This window comes from Oncorhynchus keta, chromosome 14 (assembly GCF_023373465.1).
Source record: "Oncorhynchus keta strain PuntledgeMale-10-30-2019 chromosome 14, Oket_V2, whole genome shotgun sequence".
In the NCBI taxonomy this organism is placed as follows: domain Eukaryota; kingdom Metazoa; phylum Chordata; class Actinopteri; order Salmoniformes; family Salmonidae; genus Oncorhynchus; species Oncorhynchus keta.
This window is the reverse complement of record NC_068434.1, coordinates 20,531,088-20,556,859: the sequence shown is the minus strand read 5'-3', so window position 1 is coordinate 20,556,859 and position 25,772 is coordinate 20,531,088. Positions and strand designations below refer to the sequence as shown.

General features: G+C 38.2%; 1 protein-coding gene and 1 long non-coding RNA gene across 5 annotated transcripts in view; both read right to left on the bottom strand.

Moving 5' to 3' along the window:
- LOC118392946 (small G protein signaling modulator 1-like) overlaps positions 1–25,772 on the bottom strand; it is a 73,235-nt gene that overhangs the window by 30,696 nt on the left and 16,767 nt on the right. For all 4 annotated transcript variants that reach the window (XM_035784994.2, XM_035784997.2, XM_035784995.2 and 1 more), the window contains 5 exons: positions 21,440–21,602; positions 21,017–21,169; positions 20,849–20,916; positions 20,536–20,681; positions 19,579–19,710 (listed from right to left, as the gene is read on the bottom strand). In XM_035784994.2, coding sequence (XP_035640887.1) covers positions 19,579–19,710; positions 20,536–20,681; positions 20,849–20,916; positions 21,017–21,169; positions 21,440–21,602 — 662 coding nt within the window. The remainder of the gene's footprint in view (positions 1–19,578; positions 19,711–20,535; positions 20,682–20,848; positions 20,917–21,016; positions 21,170–21,439; positions 21,603–25,772) is intronic.
- LOC127907232 (uncharacterized) lies at positions 5,019–8,428 on the bottom strand. The gene is made up of 3 exons (XR_008063861.1): positions 6,729–8,428; positions 6,157–6,531; positions 5,019–5,730 (listed from the first exon to the last, which is right to left on the bottom strand). It is a non-coding gene; the product is annotated as an uncharacterized LOC127907232 (long non-coding RNA).

Sequence of the window (25,772 nt, the reverse complement as noted above, 5' to 3'; positions counted from 1 at the left end):
AATAACATTAAATATATTCTACATAGTTAAGAACACTATAACAATATGGAATAACATGAAATCTATTCTACATAGTTAAGAACACTACAACAATATGGATTAACATGAAATCTATTCTACATAGTTAAGAACATTATAACAATATGGAATAACATGAAATCTATTCTACATAGTTAAGAACACTATAACAATATGGAATAACATGAAATCTATTCTACATAGTTAAGAACACTATAACAATATGGAATAACATGAAATATATTCTACATAGTTAAGAACACTATAACAATATGGAATAACATGAAATCTATTCTACATAGTTAAGAACACTATAACAATATGGAAGAACATGAAATCTATTCTACATAGTTAAGAGCATTATAACAATATGGAAGCACATGAAATCTATTCTACATAGTTAAGAACATTATAACAATATGGAATAACATGAAATCTATTCTACATAGTTAAGAACATTATAACAATATGGAATAACATGAAATCTATTCTACATAGTTAAGAACACTATAACAATATGGAATAACATGAAATCTATTCTACATAGTTAAGAACATTATAACAATATGGAAGCACATGAAATCTATTCTACATAGTTAAGAACATTATGACAATATGGAAGCACATGAAATCTATTCTACATAGTTAAGAACATTATAACAATATGGAATAACATGAAATCTATTCTACATAGTTAAGAACATTATAACAATATGGAAGCACATGAAATCTATTCTACATAGTTAAGAACATTATCACAATATGGAATAACATGAAATCTATTCTACATAGTTAAGAACATTATAACAATATGGAATAACATGAAATCTATTCTACATAGTTAAGAACACTATAACAATATGGAATAACATGAAATATATTCTACATAGTTAAGAACACTATAACAATATGGAATAACATGAAATCTATTCTACATAGTTAAGAACACTATAACAATATGGATTAACATGAAATCTATTCTACATAGTTAAGAACATTATAACAATATGGAATAACATGAAATCTATTCTACATAGTTAAAAACACTATAACAATATGGATTAACATGAAATCTATTCTACATAGTTAAGAACACTATAACAATATGGAATAACATGAAATCTATTCTACATAGTTAAGAACACTATAACAATATGGAATAACATGAAATATATTCTACATAGTTAAGAACACTATAACAATATGGAATAACATGAAATCTATTCTACATAGTTAAGAACATTATGACAATATGGAAGCACATGAAATCTATTCTACATAGTTAAGAACATTATAACAATATGGAATAACATGAAATCTATTCTACATAGTTAAGAACATTATAACAATATGGAAGCACATGAAATATATTCTACATAGTTAAGAACATTATAACAATATGGAATAACATGAAATCTATTCTACATAGTTAAGAACATTATAACAATATGGAATAACATGAAATCTATTCTACATAGTTAAGAACACTATAACAATATGGAATAACATGAAATCTATTCTACATAGTTAAGAACATTATAACAATATGGAAGCGCATTAAATCTATTCTACATAGTTAAGAACATTATAACAATATGGAAGCACATGAAATCTATTCTACATAGTTAAGAACATTATAACAATATGGAATAACATGAAATCTATTCTACATAGATAAGAACATTATAACAATATGGAAGCACATGAAATCTATTCTACATAGTTAAGAACATTATAACAATATGTAATAACATGAAATCTATTCTACATAGTTAAGAACATTATAACAATATGGAATAACATGAAATCTATTCTACATAGTTAAGAACACTATAACAATATGGAATAACATTAAATATATTCTACATAGTTAAGAACACTATAACAATATGGAATAACATGAAATCTATTCTACATAGTTAAGAACACTACAACAATATGGATTAACATGAAATCTATTCTACATAGTTAAGAACATTATAACAATATGGAATAACATGAAATCTATTCTACATAGTTAAGAACACTATAACAATATGGAATAACATGAAATCTATTCTACATAGTTAAGAACACTATAACAATATGGAATAACATGAAATATATTCTACATAGTTAAGAACACTATAACAATATGGAATAACATGAAATCTATTCTACATAGTTAAGAACACTATAACAATATGGAAGAACATGAAATCTATTCTACATAGTTAAGAGCATTATAACAATATGGAAGCACATGAAATCTATTCTACATAGTTAAGAACATTATAACAATATGGAATAACATGAAATCTATTCTACATAGTTAAGAACATTATAACAATATGGAATAACATGAAATCTATTCTACATAGTTAAGAACACTATAACAATATGGAATAACATGAAATCTATTCTACATAGTTAAGAACATTATAACAATATGGAAGCACATGAAATCTATTCTACATAGTTAAGAACATTATGACAATATGGAAGCACATGAAATCTATTCTACATAGTTAAGAACATTATAACAATATGGAATAACATGAAATCTATTCTACATAGTTAAGAACATTATAACAATATGGAAGCACATGAAATCTATTCTACATAGTTAAGAACATTATCACAATATGGAATAACATGAAATCTATTCTACATAGTTAAGAACATTATAACAATATGGAATAACATGAAATCTATTCTACATAGTTAAGAACACTATAACAATATGGAATAACATGAAATATATTCTACATAGTTAAGAACACTATAACAATATGGAATAACATGAAATCTATTCTACATAGTTAAGAACACTATAACAATATGGATTAACATGAAATCTATTCTACATAGTTAAGAACATTATAACAATATGGAATAACATGAAATCTATTCTACATAGTTAAAAACACTATAACAATATGGATTAACATGAAATCTATTCTACATAGTTAAGAACACTATAACAATATGGAATAACATGAAATCTATTCTACATAGTTAAGAACACTATAACAATATGGAATAACATGAAATATATTCTACATAGTTAAGAACACTATAACAATATGGAATAACATGAAATCTATTCTACATAGTTAAGAACATTATGACAATATGGAAGCACATGAAATCTATTCTACATAGTTAAGAACATTATAACAATATGGAATAACATGAAATCTATTCTACATAGTTAAGAACATTATAACAATATGGAAGCACATGAAATATATTCTACATAGTTAAGAACATTATAACAATATGGAATAACATGAAATCTATTCTACATAGTTAAGAACATTATAACAATATGGAATAACATGAAATCTATTCTACATAGTTAAGAACACTATAACAATATGGAATAACATGAAATCTATTCTACATAGTTAAGAACACTATAACAATATGGATTAACATGACATCTATTCTACATAGTTAAGAACATTATAACAATATGGAATAACATGAAATCTATTCTACATAGTTAAAAACACTATAACAATATGGATTAACATGAAATCTATTCTACATAGTTAAGAACATTATAACAATATGGAATAACATGAAATCTATTCTACATTGTTAAGAACATTATAACAATATGGAATAACATGAAATCTATTCTACATAGTTAAGAACATTATAACAATATGGAAGAACATTAAATCTATTCTACAAGAACCAATATCACTCCCTAAAAACACAACCTTATGGAACAATCCTTTGATAGCTTTTCAGAAATCTCTGATAAATTGGTCTACATGGAAAACTAAAAGCATAGAAACCATAAATGACTTGATAATAGGAAATACATTTATTTCCATGACAGAAATAAAAAGCAATTTTGGACTGACCAATGTAGATATCTTAAAATACATGCAACTTAATAGTTTCATATCAATACATTTCTAATTTAAATGTTTTGGACATCAAAGCAATCTGAGGGAATCCAATTTGAGTCAGAAAAGGATATTCATATGATAGGTTAGATATACAAAACCTTGCAGAAATCATATCCAACTGACAATCTCTTAGGAAAAAATATAAACTACTGGAACCAAGACTTAAAAAGAACTGATATTGGCACGAAATTTAAAAAAGAAGAAGATTATAGACACACTATTCATTAATAACTAATAACTGTTAATAAGAGTATACAGAGGCAATATTGAAAGGAATTTTTCCCTCTCTTATTTTGTTTTTTTTTTACAGTTTCACCAACTCAGTGGCCTTGTAGTTAGAATGTCTGCCCTGAGATTGGAAGGTTGGTTTTTTGATCCCCAGCCCAATACCAAAGACTATAAAAAATGGGACGTGACATGTCTCTACTTGGGGTTAGGCCCTGCGATTGACTAGCTTCCTGTCCAGGGGGTGTATCTGTATGGTGTCAAATCTGATTCAAAAGTCGAACCCGCGCGAGCAAGAAGAAACATTATTGCGCAAGCAAACACTGAGAGAGAAGAAATGTGGTCGACAGACGGGTCCCTCGAGTGCGTTCCTTGGGTAGGCTTAAAGGCGAGTCTAAAACCTTAGATTTGTCACTTTTACTGGAGTGATGGACGAACAAACAAATTCCTGCCATTGGCAAGTCCAGTGTTGTGATTGGCTATTTCGAGTTTTCTGTTTGTGATGCACTATAGGGCAGTCTGCTTAGCTAGCTAACCGGTTTGAGCAGAAAGCGCCAAATGAGAAGTGGAATCTACGTACTAAAGTTAGCTAGCTAATTACTTGTTAGTCAGCAACGTTCGTCTGTAAAATGAAAAGCAGACAGTCAGATCTAGCAAACACCACAAAACGAGTCCACTGATTGCAGGCAGGAGCCAATATTTAGGGTGTAAAGCTCAAGGATACACACAGTGTATTTTGAATTATATGAAGACACAAAGGGGAGAATCTGCTACCTGCTACAGTTCATCCAGTACATAACCAGTCCCAAATAATAGAACGTAAACTTACATGATAAACCAGCTAAACTCAGGTTAACATGTCAGAATCAGCTTTAAATTCCAAATACATTTGCATGTATAGGAATCTGACTCTGAAACATACAGTATGTACACTATGAACGCGAAATAATCGACATTCTAAATAATCAACGTTCTAAATTCTGCATGTAAGAGATGTGCAAAGAGCAATGCTCAGTTCTGGGATGATAGTGCAAGGTGCATAGTCGTGAATGAATAATGCAGAGTGTGGACGGTTGGTGAGGGCCACGGCACGGGGAAGAAACTGTTCAGGTGGTGGGAGGTTTTGTTTGTGAATGACCTGAACCGTTTGCCAGAGGGGAGTCTTTGGAAGATGGGATGGAAGGGATCGGCGATGATCTTTCGTGCACGCTTCCTTGCCCTGGAGTCATGAAAGACCTTGATGGAATGCAGGTTGCAACCAATGACCCTCTCAGCAGACCTGACAATCCGTTGCAGTGATGGAGGAGGTGAGGATGGACTCCATGATGGTCGTTTAGAACTGAATCAGTACACACAGCATTCAAAGGAGGACTGAGGACAAAACAACACCATGCAGTCACCAAACAGTGAACTGAGGAAAACATTTGTTTTATAGTAATTATGTGATTGGGAACTACTATTGTCTATCAATTACAGAATCTCAAATTATTTCAATTTGGCATTGGAAGCTTTATTGAATAAAATCAGTCAAACTGCATAAAGAGTCTCATCAGATCAGATGTTATCAGCAAGCCAGAGCCACCTGTGGAAAGAGCACAAGTAGAACAAAGATATACGTGCAAACAGAATAAATGTATCATTCAACATCAGATTCCATCTAAAACAATGACATGAGCTCTGTCGCACTTCATCTCTGCTCAACTCCTGACTTCCTCTCTACTCGCATCCTTCTCAAAACCCGTTGGAGGATGTCTGAGGCGACAAACCTTGGGTCGTTCCTCCAATAGGGTTTTCGGAGGCACGATGGTCAGTCCTATGCACCCATAGCTCTGTCTATGAATTTGAGTGGTTACATTTTTCCAGCCCCATCACTCAGCTTTTTACCAAAACAGAGGCTGGGTGGACGCTTTGTTATTGTTTCAACTGCCGATTGCCACTTTAAGAAACACATCAATGAGTATACAAATATGTTTAAGCATACAGGACTGTTGGGAGTGTGGTGCCATACCTTTAGCGCTCAGGTGCAGCAGAGCTGACACAATTAAGATGAAGTAGCAGGAGATGTCTTGACCACCCTCTGGCTGTTCTCCAGTCAGATGTCTTGACCACCTTCTGGCTGTTCTCCAGTCAGATGTCTTGACCACCTTCTGGCTGTTCTCCAGTCAGATGTCTTGACCACCTTCTGGCTGTTCTCCAGTCAGATGTCTTGACCACCTTCTGGCTGTTCTCCAGTCAGATGTCTTGACCACCCTCTGGCTGTTCTCCAGTCAGATGTCTTTACCACCCTCTGGCAGTTCTCCAGACAGTGGTAGCACTGGAAGATGTCCCAGGCACTGTTTGTGGCCACATCACCTCCCTCAGAACCAGTGAAGATCTCCAGGTTCTTACAGTGGTGCATCAGCACAATATATATAGAGGGCAGAACAATACAGGAGATAGAATTAAATGTAATATGGATCCCAAGTCCCAACTTAAAACCCTTGTATAATCCATAGACATTGGTAAAAAGATAAAAGTAGGGCACTGAAGTGTGAGGAAGGCAGTGCGATGTGTAAATCATAAGATGAGTTGGTTACTCACTGGTCCAAACTTGGTGTCCTCTGCCTCGTTGGTGTAGTGGTCCAAGGCGATGAAGTAGAAGCCTGACTCTACCTCGTCAAATGTGTTCTCTACACACACTGACCTGTTTCCTGAGTAGAAACCTGACTCTACCTCGTCAAATGTGTTCTCTCTACACACACTGACCTGTTTCCTGAGTAGAAACCTAACTCTACCTTGTCAAATGTGTTCTCTACACACACTGATCTGTCTCTTGAGAACAACTGGAGTGAGAGAGAGAGAGGAAAATAAGATGTCAGGAAATGTCCCAGAGTTCAATTGGAGTTTAAATGTTTTAACATCTTAAATATTGCATTCAAGGTAACAGTACATTTTAAGACTGCTGTGGCTATATCAAAAAATGCAAATATGGAAAAGAATGTTGCCAAATAAATGATAACACAGGATGTGGGACTGGACTGAGCCGAGCAAGTAGGGAAATTCCACGGTACAGAGTGATTCTGAGCACTTTTTCACTTTAAAATGTACAGTACTAGTCATTCAAAGGTTTTCTTTATTTTTACTATTTTCTACATTGTAGAATAATAGTGAAGACATCAACACTTTGAAATAACACATATGGAATCATGTAGTAACTAAAAAAGTGTTAAACAAATCAAAATATAGTTTAGATTCTTCAAAGTAGCCACCCTTTGCCTTGATGACAACTTTGCACACTCTTGGCATTCTCTCAACCAGCTTCACCTGGAATGCTTTTCCAACAGTCTTGAAGGAGTTCCCGCATATGCTGAGCACTTGTTGGCTGCTTTTCCTTCACTCAGCGGTCCAATTCATCCCAAACCATCTCAATTGGGTTGAGGTCGGGTGATTATGGAGGCCAGGTCATCTGATGCAGCACTACATCACTCTCCATCTTGGTGAAATAGCCCTTACACAGCCTGGAGGTGTGTTGGGTCATTGTCCTGTTGAAAAATAAATGATCGTCCCACTAAACGCAAACCAGATGGGATGGCGTATCGCTGCAGAATGCTGTGGTAGCCATACTGGTTAAATGAGCCTTGAATTCTAAATAAATCACTGACAGTCACCAGCAAAGCACACCCACACCATCACACCTCCTCCTACATTCACTGTGGGAACCACACATGCAGAGATCTTCCGTTCACCTACTCTGTGTCTCTCACAAAGATACGGTGGTTGGAACCAAAAATCTCAAATTTGGACTCATCAGACCAAAGGATAGATTTCCACCGGTCTAATGTCCATTGCTCGTGTTTCTTGGCCCAAGCAAGTCTCTTATTCTTATTGGTGTCCTTTAGTAGTGTTTTCTTTGTAACAATTCAACCATGAAGGCCTGATTCATGCAGTCTCCTCTGAACAGTTGATGTTGAGATGTGGCTGTTATGTGAACTCTGTGAAGCATTTATTTGGGCTGCAATCTGAGGAGCAGTTAACTCTAATGAATTTATCCTCTGCAGCAGAGGTAACTCTGGGTCTTCCTTTCCTGTGGCGGTCGTCATGAGAGCCAGTATCGCCATAGTGCTTGATGGCTTTTTGCAACGGTACTTGAAGAAACGTTCAAATTCTTGAAATGTTCCGCATTGACTGACCTTCATGTCTTAAAGTAATGATGGACTGTCGTTTCTCTTTACTTAGGGTGGCTACTTTGAAAATGTTTCATATAAAATATATTCTGATATGTTTAACACTTTTGGTTACTACATGATTCCATATGTGTTAATTCATAGTCTTGATGTCTTCACTATTATTCTAGAAAATGTAGAAACTTAGTAAAAATAAGGAAAAACCCTTGAATGAGTAGGTGTGTCCAAACTTTTGACTGGTACTGTATGTCAAAACAAGGATTTCAAAGTGAAACAAACCATACAACTATGCACAAGTACTAATTTTAACAATTTGCAATCATTGGTTTCTTTGACATACAATTTAAAATGTATGTCAGCATCACTTACTGTAGAATTACCCTGTACCAATACATACCACTTGTGAGTCAGCTTGGCTCAGTATTAAACAGCCTGCTGTCATTTCATGCCTAACCCACCTCGTGGGAAAGCTATCCTCCTCTAGGTTTTCACTTCTTCCCTTACCTACATTACTCATATTCTTTACCAATGACTATCACATACATTCCAGTATAGAACTATCTTTCAAACCTATAGACAGCAGCTGGTCATCATCTCTCTACTTGACAAATGTCCTATGCACAATGCCTTCATACAGCGTCAAAGAAATTAGAGGAACAAACACTATGGAGTTGTTCATAGAGGAGAGCCTAGGTCAGCTATTTGGAACAGAATGGACTGGTCATCATACAGGAGTATCTCCTGTTTCTGTCAGCTGAGCAGAGAACAACTTCACCACCATTAGTGACAGTGGACCTGCATGGAAAGAGGGATGGAGAGAGAGAAATGGTTTGAGATCATTCTCATTTATTGCAACTGCACAAAAACGGACAAGAGTAAGTTATTGAATCTTTATTTAAATCAGATTGGATTTCAAAGTAGCTATGCTGCTAACAATATTGGCTATTATTTGGTTCAGAGCCTGATCTCTCTTGGCTCTCCCTCCTCAATCACTGACCTCTTCCCTATCTGTTCTCACCCTGCCTCTCTCCCCTCTTCTGCTGGTCTTCCAAGTCCTTCTACTCTACTAAATCCCTCCTCAATTTAGGTACAATGCTCTTATTGAACCTTTTTGGGATAGGGGCAGCATTTTCACTTTTGGATGAATAGCATGCCCAGAATTAACTGCCTCCTACTCTGTCCCAGGTGCTAATATATTCATATTATTATTACTATTGGATAGAAAACCCTCTGAAGTTTCTAAAACTGTTTAAATGATGTCTGTGAGTATAACAGAACTCATATGGCAGGCGAAAACCTGAGAAAAATCCAACCAGGAAGTGGGAAATCTGAGGTTTGTAGTTTTTCAACTCAGCCCCCATTGAAGATACAGGGTGATATTAGTTATATTTGACTTCCCAATGCTTCCCCTAAATGTCAACAGTATTTAGAACCTGTTTTGAGGATTCTACTCTAAAGGAGGGGCTCATAAGAGATCTTTGAGTGAGTGGTCTGGCAGAGTGCCACAGCCTCGGTCTGGTGCGCTCACGTGAAAGGTAGCTACGTTCCACTTAATTTGTACAGACAAAGGAATTGTCCGGTTGGAACATTAATGAAGTTTTATGTTAAAAACATCCTAAAGATTGATTCCATACTTAGGTTGGCATGTTTCTACGGGCTGTAACGGAACTTTTTGAACTTTTCCTCTGACGTTCGGCGCGACCTGAATGCGCTTTTGGATTTGTTAACCAAATGCCCTAACAAAAGAAGATATTTGGATGTAACTGATGGACATTATCGAACAAATCAAACATTTATGGTGGAACTGTGATTCCTGGGAGTGCATTCTGATGAAGATCATCAGAAGGTAAGTGAATATTTAAAATGCTATTTCTACCCAATATGGCAGGTATCTTTTTGCCTGCTTTGTTGTCTAAAAGCTGTACTCAGATTATTGCATGGTTTGCTTTCTCCGTAAAGTTTTTAAAAAATCTGACACAGTGGTTGCATTAAGGAGAAGTTTATCTAAAGTTCCTTGTATAATAGTCGTATCTTTATCAATGTTTATTATGACGTGCCAATGTAAACTCCAATTTTTTTATTTAAATATGACCTTTCTCAAACAAAACATACATGTATTGTGTAACATTAATTCCTATGAGTGTCATCTGATGAAGATCATCAAAGGTTAGTGATTAATTTTATCTCTATTTCTGCTTTTTGTGACTCTTCTCTTTGGCTGGAAAAAATGGCTGAGTTTTTCTGTGGCTTGGTGGTGACCTTACATAATCGTTTGTGGTGCTTTCGCTGTAAATTATTTTTGAAATCAGACACTGTGGTTGGATTAAGGAGAATTTTATCTTTAAAATGGTATAAAATACTTGTATGCTTGAGGAATGTTAATGATGAGATTTTTGTTGTTTTGAATTTGGCGTCCTGCACTTTCACTGGCTGTCGCGGGGGGGTTCCGCAGTCCTAGACAGGTTAAACCAGAGACGGTATAGAAAAATATACTACCTTGGCTTTGGTTAAAAATGATTAAGGCTTGAACCCTTCATCTCAATTTCCGCCTAAAATGACATACCCAAATCTAACTGCCTGTAGCTCAGGACCTGAAGCAAAGATATGCATATTCTTGATACTATTTAAAAGGAAACACTTTGAAGTTTGTGGAAATGTGAAATTAATGTAGGAGAATATAACACATTAGATCTAGTAAAAGATAAAAACAAAAAACATCCGTTTTCTATTCGTGTTTTTGCATCATCTTTGAAATGCAAAATAAAGGCCATACATTGACCAAGGAATATAGGTGTAATTTAGACATTGTCCACAAGGGGGCAGCAGTGGGTGTGCAAAGTTTCTTACTGATACATTCAAGAATGAGAGCTTTACATAATATTTTGTATCAAGTCTCCCAGGTGCTCCTCACGAGTTTGCCCAAATGTACCCAAGTGGCCAAAATTGTCAATTGATACATTTCAAAGTACATAACTATAGAGAACATAGAAAAATGCTATGGTAATACAAAATTAAAGTTAACATACTCCCAGGAATGTCATACATGATGGATCATTAGCTTCCGTACATAAAAGGTACTAACCTTCACACCTCTAGATGGCCGGGACGGGGGTGGGTGTAGAGCCAGAGACAGCAGAGGGGTCTGACTGGAGAAACCAGTTCCTACATTTGAATGAGTGGAAGAAGGACTTGAATGAGGTGTCTTTGAAGTTGGCTCCCACAGGTCATCTTACTCTCTACCACTATTGAGGATTTTTTTAAATCAGTTAGAACCCCAAGTTTACTATTACTTATTTTATTGGACCTTTATTTTAGCAGGGGATGAGCACTGCATCAATACATCAAATATAAAACACATCTATAAAATAAATATATATATATTCAGTGGGGAGAACAAGTATTTGATACACTGCCGATTTTGCAGGTTTCCTACTTACAAAGCATGTAGAGGTCTGTAATTTTTATCATAGGTACACTTAAAATGCTAATTAATTACTTAAAAATCATACAATGTGATTTTCTGGATTTTTGTTTTAGATTCTGTCTCTCACAGTTGAAGTGTACCTATGATAAAAACATGACAGACCTCTACATGCTTTGTAAGTGGGAAAATCTGCAAAATTGGCAGTGTATCAAATACTTGTTCTCCCCACTGTATATATAGTTGAGGTCGGAAGTTTGCATACACCTTAGCCAAATACATTTAAACTCAGTTTTTCACAATTCCTGACATTTAATCCTAGTAAAAATTCTCTGTTTTAGGTCAGTTAGGATCACCACTTTATTTTAAGAATGTGAAATGTCAGAATAATAGTAGAGAGAATGATTTATTCCAGCTTTTATTTCTTTCATCACATTCCCAGTGGGTCAGAAGTTTACATACACTCAATTAGTATTTGGTAGCATTGCCTTTAAATTGTTTAACTTGGGTCAAACGTTTTGGGTATCTTTCCACAAGCTTCCCACAATAAGTTGAGTGAATTTTGGCCCATTTTTCCTGACAGAGCTGGTGTAACTGAGTCAGGTTTGTAGGCCTGCTTCCTCACACACGCTTTTTCAGTTTTGCCCACAGATTTATAGGGCTTTGTAATGGCCACTCCAATACCTTGACTTTGTTGTCCTTAAGCCAGTTTGCCACAACTTTGGAACTAGCTTGGGGTCATTGTCCATTTGGAAGACCCATTTGCGCCAAGCTTTAACTTCATGACTGATGTTTTGATATGTTGCTTCAATACATCTACATAATTGTCCTACCTCATGATGCCATCTATTTTGTGAAGTGCACCAGTCCCTCCTGCAGCAAAGCACCTCTACAACATGATGCTGCCACCCCGTGCTTCACGGTTGGGATGGTGTTCTTTGGCTTGCAAGACTCCCCCTTCTTCCTCCAAACGTAAAGATGGTCATTATGGCCAAACAGTTCTATTTTTGTGTCAGCAGACCAGAGGACATTTCTCCAAAAAGTATAATCTTTGTCCCCATGTGCAGTTGCAAACCTGGCTCTTTTATGGCGGTTTTGGAGCAGTTGCTTCTTCCTTGCTGAGCGGCCTTTCAGGTTATGTCGATATAGGATTTGATTTACTGTGGATATACATACTTTTGTACCTGTTTCCTCCAGCATCTTCACAAGGTCCTTTGCTGTTTTTCTGGGATTGATTTGCACTTTTCGCACCAAAGTACGTTCATCTCTAGGAGACAGAACGCGTCTCCTTCCTGAGCCGTATGACGGCTGCGTGGTCCCATGGTGTTAATACTTGCGTACTATTTTTTGTACAGATGAACATGGTACCTTCAGGCGTTTGGAAAATACTAAGGACAAACCAGACTTGTGTAGGTCTACAATTATTTTTCTGAGGTCTTGGCTGATTTCTTTTGATTTTCCCATGATGTCAAGCAAAGAGGCACTGAGTTTGAAGGTAGGCCTTGACATACATCCACAGCTACACCTCAAATTGACTTAAATTATGTCAATTAGCCTATCAGAAGCTTCTAAAGCCATGACATCATTTTCTGGAATTTTCCAAGCTGTTTAAAGGCAGTCAACTTAGTTTATGTAAACTTATGACCCACTGGAATTGTGATACAGTGAATTTTAAGTGAAATAATTTGTCTGTAAACAAATGTTGGAAAAATTACTTGTGTCATGCGCAAAGGAGATGTCCTAACCGGCTTGCCAAAACTAGTTTGTTTACAAGAAATTTGTGGAGTGGTTGAAAAACAAGTTTTAATGACTCTAACCTAAGTGTATGTACATTTCCGACTTCAACTATATATATATATATATATATATATATATATATATATATATATATATATATATATATAGAAATTTCCTTGTTTTTGAAAGAAAAGCACATTTTTTTGTCCATTACAGTAACATTAAATTGTTCAGAAATACAGTGTAGACATTGTTAATGTTGTAACTGACTTTTGAAGCTGGAAATGGCTGAGGACAAGCACATTAGAGTGTCTAGTTTGAGAAACAGACGCCTCACAAGTCCTCAACTGGCAGCTTCATTAAATAGTACCCACAAAACACCAGTCTTAACGGCAACGTTGAAGAGGGAACTCTTCAAGTGACCCCAAACTTTTGAACAGTAGTGTGTGTATGTGTATGTGTGTATATATATATATATAAAGTATGGGGAAAACAATCACTATAATGAAATATGTGGATCAATAGGCAATAAGACGCATAGACTGTACTAATATATTGTATGCATCAGGTTATATACATGTACAGTGGGGCAAAAAAGTATTTAGTCAGCCACCAATTGTGCAAGTTCTCCCACTTAAAAAGATGAGAGAGGCCTGTAATTTTCATCATAGGTACACTTCAACTATGACAGACAAAATGAGAAAAAAAATCCAGAAACTCACATTGTAGAATTTTTTATGAATTGATTTGCAAATTATGGTGGAAAATAAGTATTTGGTCACCTACAAACAAGCAAGATTTCTGGCTCTCACAGACCTGTAACTTCTTATTTAAGAGGCTCCTCTGTCTTCCACTCGTTACCTGTATTAATGGCACATGTTTGAACTTGTTATCAGTATAAAAGACACCTGTCCACAACCTCAAACAGTCACACTGCAGGTCATTCACTAGGGGACCAAAATGATCACAAGAACGGTGAGCAAAAATCCCAGAACCACACGGGGGGACCTAGTGAATGACCTGCAGAGAGCTGGGACCAAAGTAACAAAGCCTACCATCAGTAACACACTACGCCGCCAGGGACTCAAATCCTGCAGTGCCAGACGTGTCCCCTTGCTTAAGCCAGTACATGTCCAGGCCCATCTGAAGTTTGCTAGAGAGCATTTGGATGATCCAGAAGAAGATTGGGAGAATGTCATATAGTCAGATGAAACAAAAATATAACTTTTTGGTAAAAACTCAACTCGTGTTTGGAGGACAAAGAATGCTGAGTTGCATCCAAAGAACACTATACCTAATGTGAAGCATAGGGGTGGAAACATCATGCTTTGGGGCTGTTTTTCTGCAAAGGGACTAGGATGACTGATCCGTGTAAAGGAAAGAATGAATGGGGCCATGTATCGTGAGATTTTGAGTGAAAACCTCCTTTCATCAGCAAGGGCATTGAAGATGAAACGTGGCTGGGTCGTTCAGCATGACTATGATCCCAAACACACCGCCCGGGCAACGAAGGAGTGGCTTCGTAGGAGTGGCCTAGCCAGTCTCCAGATCTCAACCCCATAGAAAATCTTTGGGGGGAGTTGAAAGTCCGTGTTGCCCAGCAACAGCCCCAAAACATCACTGCTCTAGATGAGATCTGCATGGAGGAATGGGCCAAAATACCAGCAACAGTGTGTGAAAGACTTACAGAAAACGTTTGACCTCTTTCATTGCCAACAAAGGGTATATAGCAAAGTATTGAGATAAACTTTTGTTATTGACCAAATACTTATTTTCCACCATAATTTGCAAATAACTTCATAAAAAAAATCCTACAATGTGATTTTCAATGTGATTTTCACATTTTCATAGTTGAAGTGTACCTATGATGAAAATTACAGGCCTCCCTCATCTTTTTAAGAGGGAGAACTTGCACAATTGGTGGCTGACTAAATACTCTTTTGCCCCACTGTATATAAATCAAAGACAAAAATCTTAAATTAATATGAAACCATTTAAAAAACTGGATTAGCACGAGAAGCAAAAACATATTTTACTTACTGATTTAAAAAAACAAGGTTACCTTCTCCTTCCAATCTTTCTTATGCGCAGGACTCCTCATGTCACTCTCCCGGTCAATTTCTGCAATAATCTCGTCCAAATGTGTATACTTGAAGTTTATACTGTTAGTAGCCATGTTGGACTTTTTATGTTTGAGAAAACTTTGTAGAAGAAAGCGAGCGCTGCGTAACGTAAACTCCCCTGTGTCCTGTAGATTTTCAATGTAGAATGAATCGCATTGCGCGCAGTCATATGACAATGGCCATTACTCCAACAAAGGGCCATCACATACTCATGTAAAGCCCAGAGCATTGGCTATCTAACTAGCTATGTTTCAAAACGATAGGTGGTCATTGGACCAAGAGACTGTCAATCAAGAGAACACCGTCCGTCTCATTGGTGCGTTATGATGGCTGTCCTTTGTGGGCTATTAGACATGTTGTGTAGCCAATACGTAACGTAGAATGATGATACAAAGTTTGGTTGCCTTCTAGAGTGTCTGAAGATTGCACAAAAACTGAATTTGACCGGGTGAAACAAAGTTTAGCTTTCATAGATTGTTTTGTTGCAAGTTGAAAGAGTCAGAATTCATGCGAAACATTGTACACAACATGGATCGTGTTAGGGTATAATAATTCATTTGATCAAATTTAAACAATGCTACATTTTATCTCTGGGACCCTCAGGATGACAAATCAGAGCAAGATTACTGAATGTAAGTACATTATATACCGTCAGGTTAATGTATCAAAGCAGTTGCCTTGATAAAAGTGTTTTGTTGTTGTGCACTATCCTCAAACAATAGATGGTATTTTTTCACTGTAATAGCTACTGTAAATTAGACACTGCAGTTAGATTATTAATCATTTAAGCTTTCTGACCATATAAGACATGTCTATGTCCCAAAAAGTTGGCTTTTGTTTACAACGCCATTCTAGTCAAATATCACATATTGAGCAGCAACTCTCCCGATTTCGGGACACTGGTCCAGTAGTTAAACCACATGGTTAAATGTTAGATAGCTAGCTAGCTACCGTTAGCTAGTTAGCTTCCTAGCTAGCTGATGTTAACCTAGCTTGCTTCATTAATAGCCTGCTTTAATAACAGAAGATCAAATAACTACTAACTCAATTTCAATATTGAACTCATAGTTAATTAGCTAGCTAGTTGGTTAGCAAGTTTCTCTAATGAAAAACTATGGAACTTACCTCTTCATTGTCAGACATTGTTCACCTTTCACCATCCCCTTTCATCTCTATGCTAAAACATCAGATTAGAGAGCAGTCAAGACGCGATTGGTCCAAAAACTTGACCAATTGCGTTTCAGTAGACTGCTACAGGTTATGTTCATTGGCTAGAATTATACCTATTGTACAATTATAGTATGGATTTTGGAGAGGAAACTGGAAAGTTGATGTGAGAGAGAGAAAAGACATCCATATGGGGATTCGGTGTATTTGTGCAGTCTTTGACATGTAGTATGTATTTCTTCAGGTGTCAAAATTCTCGGGCTGAATCTTTTCTCTGCATACATCAATGAGGTCGCTCTTGCTGCTGGTGAGTCTCTGATCCACCTCTACGCAGACGACACCATTCTGTATACTTCTGGCCCTTATTTGGACACTGTGTTAACAACCCTCCAGACAAGCTTCAATGCCATACAACTCTCCTTCCGTGGAGTGTTTAAGTATCAGCTGTTAGAGCAGCTTACCGATCATTGTGCCTGTACACAGCCCATCTGTAAATAGCCCACCCAACTACCGCATCCCCATATTGGTATTTATTTTTTTGCTCCTTTCACCCCAGTATCTCTAACTGCACATTCATCTTCTGCACATCTATCACTCCAGTGCTAATGCTAAATTGTAATTATATCACCACTATGGCCTATTTATTGCCTTACCTCCCTAATCTTACTACATTTGCACACAATGTATATAGATGTTTCTATTGTGTTATTGACTGTACGTTTGTTAATCCCATGTGTAACTCGGTGTTGTTTGTGTCGCACTGCTTTGCTTTATCTTGGCCAGGTCGCAGTTGTAAATGAGAACCTCTTCTCTACTGGCCTACCTGGTTAAATAAAGGTGAAATAAAAAATAAAAACTTGCGCTCACCACGCTGGCCTGCACTCGTGGGACCCTTCCTCTGCTCGCTCGGCCACATTTCTTCTTTCTCCACTCAAGTGTTTGCTCGTGCAATGATGATCCATCCTGCACCCGTTCGACTTTTGAATCGGATTTGACACCATATACATCAAACTGCCTTATACTACAAAAACAGGAGATAAGATCCACCCGAGCTGTTCCGGATTTTACAGATTGGCATTCACAGTGTGTCTCCAAATAGGTCTACTGTGTTGTGGTGTTAACCTTTTTGGGATAGGGGGCAGCATTTTTCACTTTTGTATGAATAGCGTAAACTGCCTCCTACTCTGTCCCAGATGCTAATATATGCATATTATTATTAGTATTGGATAGAAAACACTCTGAAGTTTCTAAAACTGTTTGAATGATGTCTGTGAGTATAACATAACTCATATGGCAGGCGAAAACCTGAGAAAAATCCAACCAGGAAGTGGGACATGTGAGGTTTGTAGTTTTTCAAAGCTTGGCCTACCGAATACACATTGAGAAATGGATAAAGTTGCACTTCCTATGGCTTCCACTAGATGTCAACCGTCTTTAGAAACTTGAATGAGGATTCTACGATAAAGGAGGGGCTCATGAGACCTCTTTGAGTCAGTGGCCTTGGTCTCAGAGTGCCTTGGTCTCATGACGCTCGCTCACGACAGAGTTACCTCTCGTTCCAGTGCTTTTCTTCAGACAAAGGAATTCTCCGGTTGGAACATTATTGATGTTTTATGTTAAAAACATCCTAAAGATTGATCTAAAGAGGATCTGCAAGAAGGTCCCTTAGAAATCTGGATTCCCAATGAAAACCCATTTGAAAGAGAGTGACCTCAAAAAACAAAAATCTGAATGGTTTGTCCTCTGGGTTTCGCCTGCTAAATAAGTTATGTTATACTCACAGACATGATTCAAATAGTTTTAGAAACTTCAGTGTTTTCTATCCAAATCTACTAATAATATGCATATCTTATGAGTAGCAGGCAGTTGAATTTAGGCATGCATTTAATACTGCCCCCTGTCACCAAGAAGTTAAGGAGAAGTCTATCTTTAATTCTGTGAATAACAGTTGTCTTTTATCAATGTTTATTATGAGTATTTCTGCAAAATCACCGGATGTTTTGGAATCAAAACATTACTGCACGTAAATCGCCGATGTAAACTGAGATTCTTGGATATAAATATGCACATTATCGAACAAAACATACATGTATTGTGTAGCATGATGTCCTATGAGTGTCATCTGATGAAGATCATCAAAGGTTAGTGATTCATTTTATCTATATTTCTGATTTTTGTGACTCCTCTCTTTGGCTGGAAAATGGCTGTGTGTGTTTTTGTGACTTGACTCTGACCTAACATAATCATATGTTGTGCTTTCGCTGTAAAGCATTTTTGAAATCGGACACAATGGGTAGATTAACAAGATGTTTATCTTTCATTTGCTCTATTGAACTTGTTAATGTGTGAAAGTTACATATTTAAAAAATATATATTTTTGAATTTCGCACCTTTTCAGCGGAATGTTGTCGCTGCCCAAGAAAGGTTAACAACTGGCATATTTGCTTTCAGTGAATATTTGAGTTTCTGAATGCTATCATAAATATGGAGGAGTTGGGGCACTGAGAGATCATCTTTCACAGAAAGCTCGATATGGCGAATCTCTCTATAGATACACTAAGTGTACAAAACCTTAGGTACACCTTCCTAATATTGAGTTGCAACCCAACCCCTTTTGCCCTCAGTTTCAGTTCGTCTAGCCAATGTTGACTCCAATGCTTCCCACAGTTGTGTCAAGTTGACTGGATGTCCTTTGGGTGATGGACCATTCTTGATACACACAAGAAATTGTTAAGCATGACAAACCCAACAGCGTTGCAGTTCTTGACACACTCAAACTGGTGAGCTTCTTAGAGATGGGAGGAGGATGAATTGTTTACCGGCTGCACCAGCACGTTGTTCTTTCCAAACAGCAGGGTGGCTCTGTTGTTCTGGTGCAGGGATTCCACGTAGTCCCGGGCTGAAGGTGAGGGCCGCTCCTCCATGCTGTTACTGGAATGCCTCTTCTGGATCTGGAAACACAGACAGTGTGTTTGTTTTTACCCCATCTCAAACCATCCTCCCATCCGTCCAGCCAACTTCCATATATTGGCCAGTTAGTTTCACACATCACTGGTGCAAAATTAATGTATGATGCCATATTGTTCATCCACCATTGAGCACATTTAGTTAATTCCATACAGTTAACCACAATGATCATCCACTGGGAATGAATTAGCAACGGCTAATCAAGTATTATAATGTTACCCAGCTTATACAGCTTTTAGAAACCCTTTCAGCCATGTATTTGATTTCAGGCTGCTACACTGGCTCAAACGATGTAACATCAGAAATGTGTTTGGTTGATTGAAGAAAAATGAAATGGGAAACCATTTGCCACTCTGTTTCTGATGACAAAGCCCATTATGTTTGCCTCTAGGGTACAAAAGATACAGTGCTGCAATAAACAGCTCTCAGTTGTCAATGTAGAATGAGAATGGTGCTACGTGGCGAGATGTTTCTAGCTGCAGGGGTCAATGATAATGTGAAGAGTAGTTCCAGAAAATACATTCTGTCCTCTCCCGCGGGACACAATGTGCTCCTTAATGCATTGACAATAGCAGGTCTTCTTCTACTGAAAGAGAGAGGCTGGGGGAGGCTTCAATGACAGGATTGGTCACGGATATCCCCGCTACGTTTGAGCTAATAGTGTGCAGTGTCAGCAAAAGAAAGATATGAAATAATCAATAGAGAAATGTATACCAGGGGATAATGTGGTCATGTTCAATCTTATTTGGGGGAGTTTGGTAGAGTAGTGGTACATTATTTAGAACCCCTACCCTTCCCAGGAAACTTACACAGAGAGCAGGCCTCTTGGTGGGGGAGTCCTGTCTGCAGTGGCCACTGTGGATGCGGTGTCTCTGGACAAGCTCGTCGGCCGAGGGGTCTGTCCAGAAGTGGTCCGCCGTCTTCATCTTTGTGTACTCCAAGGCACAGGGCCCCACTGCCAGAGTACAGAATAATAGCGTGAAAAGACGTATTGGTGCCCAGTGTGAGGAGAATCACTGACATTAATTGGTGCCCCGTGTAAGAGGAAATCCCCTACTACACTGGTATATTGTCTGAGATGAGATGTTTATGAATAAAAGCTTAACCATGTGGAATCATTACCTAACAAAGAGGCCAGAATGGGTCCGTCCACCGGATCCATCAGAATGGCCTCTTTTTCATAGAATTTACTGGAACATAAAAACGTTATGAAGGTGAGCCATGCATTTCTGGATTTCCTTTGCCTCCTCCCCGCAGGTGACCATGCCATTTCACCCTCCTGTGACTCACCTGCTGTTCTCCACGAGGTAGAGCACGATCTTGTCCAGCACCTTCTCTATGAGGGCCGTGCGGATCCAAAGGTTTCTGACCACCTGCGGGCTGAGGCTGGGCAGCCTGGACAGTATCCGTAAGCTATCCTGGTTGGGCAAACTTTGGTTCCGTCTGCAATGTAGAAACAGGGGAGAGGGAGGGAGGAACTCAGAGGTTACCTTTGGTTATTTTCTACCAGTGATCATTTCTTATGTTACACCTGCATTGCATTAGTAAACTATAATTATGTGTGAGTAGAGTTGTCGTGTATGACAGAAATCATGTTTACGATTTGTTAGCAGTAATATACAGTAACAGCTCTTTGCTTTTGAGTGCTATGGTCTGTCTGTACAGGGATTCGGTGGTGTGTTTGTGTCTGTACAAAGGTGTGTGTGCTCTCACTTGCTCTCCGTGATCTGTTCCAGCTCCTGAGCCTTTCTGCACAGCTCCTCTGCCGGGGCGAAGCTCTTCCCCACCTTCATGAAGAGCGCTGCTATCTTGTTGCTACGCAGGAATCCCGCCGCTCGCCGTTTAAGCCCATGGAGAACACACGCCTCCACCGCAGCTGCACACACACACACACACACACAAATAGGGACAGAAATAATAGTACATTTCAAAATATAGATGAGAAACAATCTGAGAGTTCACTGAAACTTGTCACCATTATGTTCTGCATTTTAATATTTCATTCAACTTTATTAAAAATGTAATATCACTGTATGATGCTGGTGGTGAGTTACAAGTTACAATACATCATATGACATTCGATGATGAATGCACACCACAGAAGGCTGCTGAGGGGAGGACGGCTCATAATGTCTGGAATGGAGTGAATGGAATGATATTAAACACATGGAAACTTCATGTTTGTTGAGTTCAATACCATTACATTTATTAAGGTCCAGCCATTACTATGAGCCGCCAGAGTTGGTCCTCCCCAATTAAGGTGCCACCAACCTCCTGTGATGCACACAAATGTAGTGTCAATAGAAGGGGATTCACATTCTAAAAAAACATATCTACCATCATACTGTGTTGTAAAAAATATGATACATGGTCCTAAATAAAAAATCTCTCAATACCCATAGAGAATCTGCATATTATAATACTTAGCTTCTGTGTAATTGTGACTGAGCCGTATGATGGACACTTCAGACAAAGCTCTGCAGCTTGAGGCTGTTATGAAAGTAACTCAAATAAGCCAATCATTTTTATTACGTTATCCATAAACATAATTATATTTTCCTAAGCCAAGAGCTTATCCAGTAAACACTAGTGCACACGCACCGTATGCACACATACACACGAACAGACACATCTTTCTATAAGGCCTACGTGGCAGTGCCTTGAGCGGTTTTGACATTTGAGCTCTCTCTCAGGACTAATCCCGTGGTTGTCATGGAAACCCCTGCTGATGGAGTGCACCAGCGCTGAGAAAGAAAGCAGTGGAGGGAGAATCTTTCTCTGCCTGTGATGTACTTTCAACCAACTTTGCCCACCGGCAGTACAATACAGCTATAACCTTGCCTATATCAAAATAGTTTCTATACCATGTCCATTATTGCACTGAATAACTAAACTATACTTATCATCTATTAAAATCGAAATAAAATGGAGCAATCAGAGTACATAAAACTATGTAATCTGAATGGATGATCTCCGTATGTGTGGTTCCCACCATGAAGCATGGAGGAGGAGGTGTGATTGTGTGGGGGTGCTTTGTTTGTGACACTGTCAGTGATTTATTTACAATTCAAGGCACACTTAACCAACATGGCTACCATAGCATTTTGAATCGATACGCCATCCCATCTGGTTTGCGCTTAGTGGGACTATCATTTGTTTTTCAACAGGTCAATGACCCAACACACCTCCAGGCTGTGTAAGGGCAATTTGATCAAGAAGGAGAGTGATGGGGTGCTGCATCAGATGACCTGGCCTTCACAATCACCCGACCTCAACCCAATTGAGATGGTTAGGGATGAGTTGGACCGCAGAATGAAGGAAAAGCAGTCAACAAGTGCTCAGCATATGTGGGAACTCCTTCAAGACTGTTGGAAAAGCATTCCAGGTGAAGCTGGTTGAGAGAATGCAAAGAGTGTGCAAAGTTGTCATCAAGGCAAAGGGTGGATACTTTGAAGAATCTAAAATCTAAACTATATTTTGATTTGTTTAACACTTTTTTAGTTACTACATGATTCCATGTTCCATTCCATGTGTAATTTCACAGTTTTGATGTCTTCACTATTATTCTACAATGTAGAAAATCATTTAAAAAATAAAGAAAAACCCTTGAATGAGTAGGTGTGTTCCAAACTTTTGACTGGTACTGTATAAATGTACCATATTTTCCAGCTATTCTAAAGCTTTGTAATCCTAATGTTGGAGCAGTGTTGTGTATATTCTCACTAATACAGTATGTACTCCATCTCTTCCTCGCTCTCACTCTCTTCCTTCCTTCCTTTCTCTTTATCTTGATGCACGTCTCTGTTTCTTTCCTTATTATTAGAGGAGCGAGAAATGTAATTCCGTGACAAAGATGTCTCAATAGGATGACCCTCGTCTTTCAAACTACTAGAAAATACACTCCAATATTGAAAAGAAATCAGCATTTCCAGAGGGTGAAACCTCCTTGGCTTTGCGGTACTTTGGCCTAACATAACCCCGGGAGCCATGCAACCAAAGCAATATCCTTTGTGTCAAATAAACCCTTAAAGGAAACGAGTGGCTGGACCCTGTCCACTCTCGACACAGGAGGCACTCTTATTTAAAAGGTAATTACAGCTACTGGAGTAATGACCCCTAATCAGCCCCGTATCTGTGGCAACAGAACACATTAGGGGACTCAGAGTGTCTGTGTTGCCACTGACCAGGAATTCTCAGCACTACGACACACTCCACATTCTAAATATGGCCAACCACACTATTGGCTTAGATTAATTATTGAATGCCAACATCATGCCTACCCTGGGTGCCAGTCTGTTTCTGCTCTCTTGCTATATCCTTATTGAAATGGTATGGCAATTCCATAAAGAGTTGATAAGAGTGCAGAAACAGATTGGCACTCAGGCTACTTCATGACCACTTTGAGAAAGATACACCTTTAAAGCTCGGCTTCATTAACAATTGGATGACTAAATAAAGATGCTATTAAATTAGTATTCTATTTCCTAATTCTATGGTTACTATCGCTGTCACAGCAATGTGAAGGGAAGGGAATAATAGCTATTTTGGTGAGGAGAACAGGAAGAAAGGAATAATAGCTATTTTGGTGAGGAGAACATGAAGAAGGGACGGGCGTGACTAACACTTGATATTTCCCCGGCTCTCTTGCCTAGGCGACTTGAATATTTGACCATGATGATAGAGGCTAATTACTCCCCGGTGACCTGCCTGAGCAAGTCCTCGCCTCACGCCTTCCCTTTCCCCCTCCCCTCGCCCTCCATCTCCATCCTGTGATCTCTGTACACAGACACATTTGTGTGACAGCTTGGTGTAAAACCTGGGACAGCATAGTAGTACGTGGGGGGAGCTAACACTAACAGCCCCCATGGTATATGAGGTAAAGGTGAAGCTCTTACTTCCAGGTCTGTTAAAAGTCGGGATACTCTCCTGTGTAAGTCGGGGAGGAAGAGCCTTTCCTTGGAGATTGATCACACAGTTATCAGCTAGCAGTGGGCACATGCACAGCTAGAGCCCTATGGGTGCTGGAGCACCTGCCCATTTGTCCTCCTATGAAAAAAGTGTCCTTATGATTGGTGGCGCAACTATCAACCTAGATGATTTCTCATAAAACACATGAATCTTTAAAACAAAAGTCCCCCTCCCTGCCCTTCTGCGACCGTGAGAGCGGCAGTGCATTGCTGCACTCTTCCTTGTTGCATGCACGAGCTACCCACCGAAGCAGAGCGGTGAGTTTGAAATGAATACGGCCAGTAGTAGGATACTTTGGAGTTGCTAGCATGTGTTGTCTCAGGGGGCAACAGCAGTTCGACTGTTTGTCAGTAGCATAACAAATTCAAATCAAGTAAAGATGAACATAATCTAGCTAAGTAGTTGATTAATCTAGTCTACATTAGCAACAGTGTTTCCGCTACATTCATTCATTTGGTAATTGTAGCCACTGCAAACAAAAAAAACTAAAATGCTACATCATAATATTTCTACCAAACATACTTTCAATAATATGCCCGGGTACAGCACCGGTTTAAAGGTTATTTGGCTCTTTGTGCCACTGTGGCAGCCAAAACTGCCTGTGCAGAAAACTCAGTGCACTGTCTTCAAGACAGAGCACTAGACATTGGAGAGACTCTGGGAAGATCTAAATTGCATACTCCTCGTCCTCTCTCCTTCTCAAAACCCATTGGATGAGAAAGCCAGAGGTCCCGCCCCTCTGATCTTCTCCTCCAATATAGTTTTGGAGAGATGACTCTAGGAGTATGCAAATGAGATTCTTCCCAAGAGACAGCCCCCAGTTTGTGGTATGGCATACACATTAGGAACTTTGTCAAGCCTCCATAGATATCACCCCTCACCCAGTCAAGTCTCAACCATGCACATTTTGCCATGAGGCAGAGAGAAAATGTTGCTGTTTTAAAGCTCATTTCCTGCAATTCTATACATTTTACCATGGTGCAGAGAGAACATTTTCTGTTTTATAGCTAATCTCATGCTATTCTACACTTTATGGCATGAGGCTGAGAGAAAATGTTGCCGTTTTAAACTAATTTAT